Source organism: Musa acuminata, chromosome BXJ2-11 (genome assembly GCF_036884655.1).
Source record: "Musa acuminata AAA Group cultivar baxijiao chromosome BXJ2-11, Cavendish_Baxijiao_AAA, whole genome shotgun sequence".
Lineage (NCBI taxonomy): Eukaryota > Viridiplantae > Streptophyta > Magnoliopsida > Zingiberales > Musaceae > Musa > Musa acuminata.
Window position 1 is genome coordinate 15,117,193 of NC_088348.1, and position 8,410 is coordinate 15,125,602.

An 8,410-nucleotide genomic window follows, 5' to 3' on the forward strand; every position below is an offset into this window, starting at 1 on the left:
AATGCTATAGCTTTGTGTTATATCAATCTTACTGATTCCTCAGTTATATGCAAACTACCACTTTTTTTCTCACATCTTCAATTATTTAAGAACTAATGCTATAGCTTTTCTTGTAAAAATTATGTACCAAACACGGCAATTTGGCAACTCAGAATCTCGAATTGGCTTGTAAGTTTCTCAAAATTGTGGAAAGATGTGATAAAATATTTATAATATTTTGATTTACATAATATTGAAACAAATTTCCCTAGAATTTCTAGCAAATTGTGGGTGCCAATGAGATCAAATCTACTCAAAATAATAGTTTAATTAATATTAATATTATAATGATGTTTTATTTAGTTATAAATATTAGCATAACACGAAGATAAAACAAAACAATAGTCTCATATTCTTGGGATATCAATATTCAAAAGGGAAGATTATATATTGATAAAAATATTAAATAATGAACTCGAAAATTGTTTTTGGTTATGTTGTTTTATGATCAAATCTATTCAAAATAATAGTTTTATTAATTTTAATTTTATAATTATATTTTATTTAGTTATATATATTAGCATAACACGAAGACAAAACAAAATGATAACCTCATATTATTACAATATTACTATTCAAAAGTGAAGATTATATATGGGTAAAAGTATTAAATAATAAACTCAACATAAAGATCATGTTGACGAGGTTAGCCCCGACATCCTCAAGGTAAACACAAATCATTGAGTCTTAGACGGAGTGTTTTTTGTCTTCTTCCTCATCCATGAATCTCTTCCAGAACCAATGTTGCTTCCAAACTTTCTCGGTCATTTCATCGATCGGCACGTTCTTGGTCTCGGGCAATAAGAAGATGACGAACAAACCCATCACCGCAATCCATGCACCAAAGAAGAAGAAGATCCCGGCACGTAGATGACACATCATAGATAGGAAAGCTTGGGCAATGACAAAGGTGAAAAGCATGTTGGAGCTGACGGCAAAGGCATAGCCAGCGGTCCTCGTCGCCAGGGGGAAAGTTTCACTAGGAATCAACCAGCCAAGTGGACCCCAAGACCAAGCAAAGCTAGAAACGAATAGGCACACGAGCACCACCACCCAAACTGCCACTCCGTGTCCCAGCTCATTGGTTGCTTTCAAATTCACAAGCAAAATGCCTCCAATAGCCACCTGCATGCAAATCACCCCCCACTAGAGTTAGAATCTCATATTTCAAACGATTCCACGTAATCTATAATTACATGTTTAATATGCCCATGGCTTGTGTCCCTAACCTGTGTGATCAACATCTGGCCACAAGCTTCAAGAAGCAGGAATCTCCTCCCGACTTTGTCCACTAAGACCACTGATACGACGGTAGACAGAACATTGACGATCCCCGTGATGACCGCAGAAAGAAGTGAAGCATCATTCTTAAATCCGATGGTCTGAAAGAGGACTGGTGCATAGAACATGATGGCGTTGATCCCAGTGAACTGCTGGAAGACTTGCATCACGATGGCAATAACCAATTGCGGTCGGCTACTTCTCTTCATGAGATTCTTGAAAGGTTGCTTCACCTGTCGTGCCATCTCGCAGGCGTGTAGTATTTCCTCGTACTCTGCATCGACATTGTCGGTCCCCCGGATCTTCTTCAACATGGCCAAGCCTTCCATAAGCATCTCACGCTCGATGAGGCTCGTCGGGGTCTCCGCAATCACCATGGAGCCCAAGCAAAGCATCATCGCCGGCACTCCAGCCAAGCCAAGCGCAAGTCTCCACCCCCAGGGGTGGATATTGGACACCAAGTAGTTTACAATGTTCGCCACAAAGATCCCGATGGTCACGTCAAGTTGGAAGAGGATGTTTAAGGCTCCACGGACGTGAACTGGTGCGATCTCCGACAAGAATAGAGGAACTGCCTACAGGATGAATAATAGTGGCAAACATATGACACGGAAAGTGAGTTTAACAAAAGATACATCTTCCAGGAGAAATTGGAAGTTAATAGGGAAATTGAGACGGAAACTGAAGAGAAGAGAAACTCTAGAATGAAAAATTGTATGAAAAAGAAAGTAGAGCAAACCTGATTGGCAAATCCAACACCAACTCCGAGGAGAATCCTTCCGATGATCAGCATGGCAATGTTCACAGCAGCTGCGTTCAGGATGACACCAACCAAGAAGAATATTGATGCTGCTTGCATAGTGAGCTTCCGGCCATGTTTCGTGCAAATCTTCGAAGCTACGAAGCTGGCTACCAAGGCAGCAAGGTACAATGATGAAGTGAAAAGCTGAAGGTTTTGGTTATCAAACTTGCAATAGTTGTCTTCCTTGGCTTTGTGCTTCCTCTCAAAGACCGCAGGGAAGAACTCCTCCAAGAAGTCATCCATAGATGTCACTCCCCCTGCAGATTGACCGTACAGATACGATTGATTAGCTACATGATCAGAAATAGATTGGAGCTGAATGAGGAAGGCTTTAGGCAAAAGCAACATATATGAGGCAGTTGATGACAAAGAGAAAGAACCATCACACAACCAAGTGGAAAATCCAAGCAAGATCTGCAAGCAACCATCTCTTATCTTGTATGATAGAGCATCTCTCTCACCGTATTATCAATACCATCAAATGGGCTAATGTCAACTAAAGAAAATAAACAATCATCTTCCTGTTGTACCTCAATAACAAGTTGTGCCTTTTGTTTTTTTCTTTTATAATAAGTAGGTCTAATTATCTGATTTAACCTATGACGACAACGTAAGACAAACCTGGCCATACTTTCGATGCTAGATAATAAAACAAATAAATCTAGGGAAGGATTTAGGCAAAAGCAACATATGAGGCAGTTGATGACAAAGAGAAACAACCATAACACAACCAAGTGGAAAATCCATGCATGGAATCCCAAGCAAAGTTATTACAAGATCTGCAAGCAACCATCACCTATCTTGTATGATAGACCATCTATCACTCTGCAATGCAATGGAGGTGGAGATTGGATTATTAATACCATCCAATGGGCTTATGTCAAGTAAAGAAAATAAACAATCATCTTCCTGTTGTAGTTAAAACCTCAATAACAAGTTGTTCCCTTTCTTTTTGTAAAATGTGCGTCTAATTATCTCATTTAACCTATGACAACAAACCAAGACAAACCTAGCCATACTTCCGATGCTAGATAATATAACAAATAAATCTACTACTTAATTAATACAAAATGGAATTTACCTGATATCCCAATGTCATAACCAAACATGAGGCCTCCTGTGGCTGCAATTATTCCACAGATTACAACATATATTGTGATCCTTCCCTCAAATTTCTTTGCACCACTAGGCCCTGCATTTGACATCACCATCGCCGGCATCTTGTCCTTCCTCTCTCGGCTGCAATATTGCACCTGGTTTACACAAAAGACCAAGTGCAAGATTGTCCGAAGAGGTGAAGAAAAAAGGAAAACAGAAGATGGAGATGCCAACTTGAAAGGAGACAAGAAAAAGGGTGTATATATAGAGGTCTTCGAGGGACGATAATTAAGCAGAAATTTGATTTTAACCAAAGAAATGCCAATAATAGTGAAAATGCTCGCAGAAGGCCAACACAGCTTTGTCAAAAATAGGGCCTTATCTAACATTAAGTTAAAAACTAAAGCTAAATGAAAGGATTAAAAACTTTGGAATTTGTTGAAGTGGAGTAGGCCAATAAATTGAAAGGCATGCTGGCTATCCATATGGTCATCTTACTTGGATTGCACAATCAAAGTGTTATCTTCCTCCTTAAATCAAACTTGGACCAACTATCCCTCTTTGACATAGACTTCTTGCACTATTAGAGAAGATGGATAACACTTTTTGATGTCAAACCCATAAACCCATAAACCCATAGCACAGATCATGATCAATTAGTGTAACTATCTATCGCATTGAAACAGCACCTTGCTCAGAAAGGATTGCAAAAACAGGATGGGCTAACTCTAAGATCCCATATGATATAAGCCCCAATATTGTAATGTAGCTGCCTTGGGTCTGCAAGTATAAATGATACTAGTTATATAAGCATGGCAAGCAGGTAAAACAAATACTAATAATAAAAAGAAATATAATGATTTATTATATCGAGATGCTCACAACAAGGCAGCATAATGGTAAAAACCAATCATATAGTAGAAAATCCAAGGGTTTCATGTTCCTATACATTTTTGAATCACTGGATACCAATTCAGATATAGATATCATAAAAATATTAAATTCAATAACCTTATTTGTCAAAAAAAAGAAAAAGGATAAGGATTCAGATGGATGGATTTTAGCCGGAGGAATATGGGAACATTACATGAATTGCGGACGGCGTGAAAAAAAATGTTTAAATAACTAAATCAAATTGATCGATCATATTTATTTTACAGATAAAATTTAAAATATATTAATACAGGAAGCATAAGAAAAAAATGTGTTTACATGTAAAAACTATTAACAACTTCAAATATTCAATTTTTTTTTTAGCAAGTCATATATTCAAATTCGTTTAGAAATAAAAACACATTTAGAGATTAGCCCATATCTATACCAGTAGTATCAGGATGATATTGGATAAGCAGGCAAGAGTAAGGATATACGATGGGCACATTTCCATCTCTATCCACCGCTTGCTACGTATTTGGATGGACAATATCAAACCACTTACAGCTACAATAATAGCAACGATAAAACTTAGCAAAACTAAATATGTATATGATAAGCAATATGTACAATTTAATTTGTAGAATGTTTTTTTAAGATATTAAACCATACTCTTGCTGTAGCTTGCATATCCCATCAGGCCTGGGTTGTCTTTTGTCAGATCCAAAATTATCTCCAATCAGGAGGACCATTGCTGACTCATCAGTATGGTTGACCATCTGTTGAATGGTTCCAAATTGCAGAGGTCGAGCTACCACTGGTTCAAAATACTTATTCATTCAGGGAAGGACTCCATCTCGCTACAATTGAAGGAAAGACCAAATTTAAATCAAGATGGATGGATGTTACACCGATTATCAATATTCTTTTCAAGGCAAGTTGATCCTCCATGGAAATTGTTAATCCTTGCCAGAGATGTTGGTTCTTGTCGTAACCTGTTACTTGAGTAAACATCTTTATTGTAACCTTTTACAGGGGGTTAAGTTTCAGTGATTCTACAAAACAGCACACCACTCCATGAATCACTAGGTAGGAAACATGAGTAGTTGCACAGAAGATACAAAAGAACACCTCATAGTGCAAAATTTAAAGCAAGCAGGGTGCAGAGATCAGACCTGAATGACTTGTACGATGGTGCATGTGATGGCGGTCGCCGCCCTTCCGGTGCAATGCCCCACCGACGACGATTCGATTGAAGAGCTCCCTCACGACGTGGACGTCGCAGTCGTCTTGGTAGGTGTCGTGGAGGCTCACGATGTTGGGGTTGGCAGACAAGTGCCTCATAATCTCAACCTCCCTGCGCACGTCCTTGATGAGCCACAGCTTGGCATAGTTTCTTTTTGGAGATGGACTTGCAGGCGAGGTGCTCCCCCGTGGCCTTGTTGGTGCAGAGGTAGGTGACACCGAACTAGCCACGATCGAGCACCTGCCCCAACTCGTACCGACTGCCGATGTCGCGGCCGGTGGGGTTCCTGAGGACGACAAGGCTAGGGACCGACCCACAGTGGTAGTCGATGATAGCAGATAAATTTTTTTCAACTGCATAAGAAAATCTCTGAGTAGTTGAGAAAAATCATCTTTGCTAATATGTATAAATAGCCATCAAGTTCACTATATCAAACACACTCTGTAATTATATTTCATATTTTATCATAGTATCCGGGATGGAGGAGCAAGCAAACGATAAAAAACAGAATACTACGATGCAATTAAAAGGAATCCTTTTGATAAAAAAACCGATGTAGTATTTAAAACAAGAGGATTGACATAGAACACTTTCAAGATATTCCCAAGTGTATTATTCTTCTCTTTTGCTTCATGAACTACGACGGTCCTATTTATAGGACCTAGTGGTTACTACCTCACTCCCCATGTCACCCATGATTGAGATAGTTATAGGAACTATCATATAACTTCTAGATCATGGGCCACTTCTTGAAACATGCCTAAAACTATCCAAAACATGATAACTACCTAGATAACGACCATGAATCAATTCTCAACACTCTCCATCGATTCATAGTTATATACACTGATTTGCGACATGAAATAAACATGCTTTTGAACTGAAAGTGACTTAGTGAGGATATCTGCAACTTGTTCATCTGTTCCATAATACTTCATCGCTATGGCTCCACTTGCTACAAGATCTCAGATGAAATGATAGTGTATCTCTATATGCTTTGTTCTTCCATGAAATGTTAGATTCTTCATCATTACACTCATGACTTTGTTATCCCAAAATATTTTCGTTGCTTCTTTTTATTCTTGATGAATATCTTTAATAAGTCTTCTAAGCTATGATGTTGACAAGCTGCTGATGTTGCGGCTACATATTTTGCTTCTGATGTTGATAACGCAATTGTTGCTTGTTTTATTGAACTCCAAGATATAGCTCCTGACCCAAGGCTAAAAATATTGCATTAAGTACTCTTTCTATCATCTAAAGCTCTTGCCCAGTCACTATCAGTGAAACCAAATAATTTACATTTAAAATTATGAGAATACCAAATACCATAATATGTAGTTCTAGCAATATAATGCAGAATTCTTTTAACAGTTCTGAGATGCTTGGGTTATGCATAAACCTAGATACTACACCAACAGAGAAGGTAATATTTGATCGAATATGAGTTAGATAAATCAAACCTCCAACCAAACTTCTATAGTATCTTACATTTGTCAAATATGTACCATCTTCATGTTTCAATTTCTCATTTATATTCATGGGTGTTGCTGTAGCTTTGCAATTAATCATATTAGATTTTTTGAGTAGATCCATTGCATACTTTCTTTATGAAATAAAAATTTCATCTTATTCTTGCTTCACTTCCAACCCAAGAAAATAATGCAGTGGACCTACATCTGACATTTCAAACTTATCCATCATATACTTTTTAAATTCTACTATAAAAGAGTTAGATGAACCCATATATATAATATCATCAACATAGAGGTAAACCATTAGAATATTATGTTCACCTTCATTCTTTAGATAAAGAGTAGGCTCATTATTGCTCCTCTTAAATCCATTTTGAAGAAAATAATAATTAATTTTACTATACCATGCCCTTGGAGCTTGTTTAAGCCCATAAAGAGCTTTTCTTAGCTTATACACCATTTATCCATGTCCTTTAACCAAAAAATCATTGGGTTGAGCAATAAAAATCTCTTCGTGTAAATCTCCATTTAAAAACGTAGATTTCACATCAAATTGATAAATAGACCAACTCAAGTGAGCAGCTAAAGCCAAAAAAGTTCTCACGGTGTCGAATCTAATAACTGAAGAAAAAGTATCATCAAAATCAATAACTTATTGCTGTGAATATCCTTTTGTTACAAGCCAAGCTTTATGCTTTTGGATACTTCCATCTGCATTAAACTTTGTTTTGAACACCCATTTTAATCCAATAGCTTTCTTTTCTTTCGGTAGATCCATTAGCTCCCAAGTTTCATTCTTCTCAATTGACTTGATTTACTCCTTCATTGCTTTTTGCCATTCCTCTTTTTCAACTACTTCCTTAAAAAATATAGGATCTGAAATAAACAAAGCAAATGTTGAGTTATAAATTTCTGTTAGTGATCTGAAATTTCTTGGAGGGGTTTAATTTGAGGAATCAAAATTTGAATTGCTACTGGGCGAGGTTGATGATGAATTTGTTGAAGTAGGATCTGTCATTCGATTCTACGGAGTGTCTAGTTCTATTGTAATCTGAATTTATGTTGCACCTTTATTGGTCTCCCAATTTCAATTTGCCCTTTCATCAAACATAATATTTCTGTTAATAATAACTTTGCCACTAATAGGATTATATAATCGATATGCTTTCGATTGTAAGGAATAACTAATTAAGATACATTTTTTAGATTTTTCATCAAGCTTATGATGATTTTATGAATTCACCAAAGCATACGCAATACAACAAAAATTTCTTAGATAGCTTACACTTGGTTTCATACCATACCTTAAAGATAAAAATCTGGTTTAATTACAGTAAATGTTTGCATAACGTAAAACAAGATATTTCCATTTAATGTTTCAAATATTAAAAAGCATACTTTTATCGTAACTCAAAAGAACGAGTCTAATCTATGATATTTAAGATATAGATACCTTAACATTAGTAGTTTAAGGTTGTTAAACAAAAAAAAAAAAGTTTTCAAATTGCCTAAAATTAATACACTTGATGTATGTGAAGGATGTATTTATGACAAACAAAGTAAAAAACCATTTCCTGTTGGAAAAGTATGGAAAGC

At 36.6% G+C, this 8,410-nt stretch overlaps 1 protein-coding gene across 1 annotated transcript; it reads right to left on the reverse strand.

Moving 5' to 3' along the window:
• Positions 1-638: 638 nt before the first annotated feature.
• LOC135627011 (sugar transport protein MST4-like) lies at positions 639-2,451 on the reverse strand. Its single transcript, XM_065132915.1, has 3 exons — positions 2,060-2,451; positions 1,269-1,895; positions 639-1,164 (listed from the first exon to the last, which is right to left on the reverse strand). The coding sequence occupies exons 1-3, from the start codon at positions 2,363-2,365 to the stop codon at positions 727-729; spliced, it is 1,371 nt and encodes a 456-aa protein (XP_064988987.1). The 5' UTR covers positions 2,366-2,451; the 3' UTR covers positions 639-726.
• Positions 2,452-8,410: the final 5,959 nt, after the last annotated feature.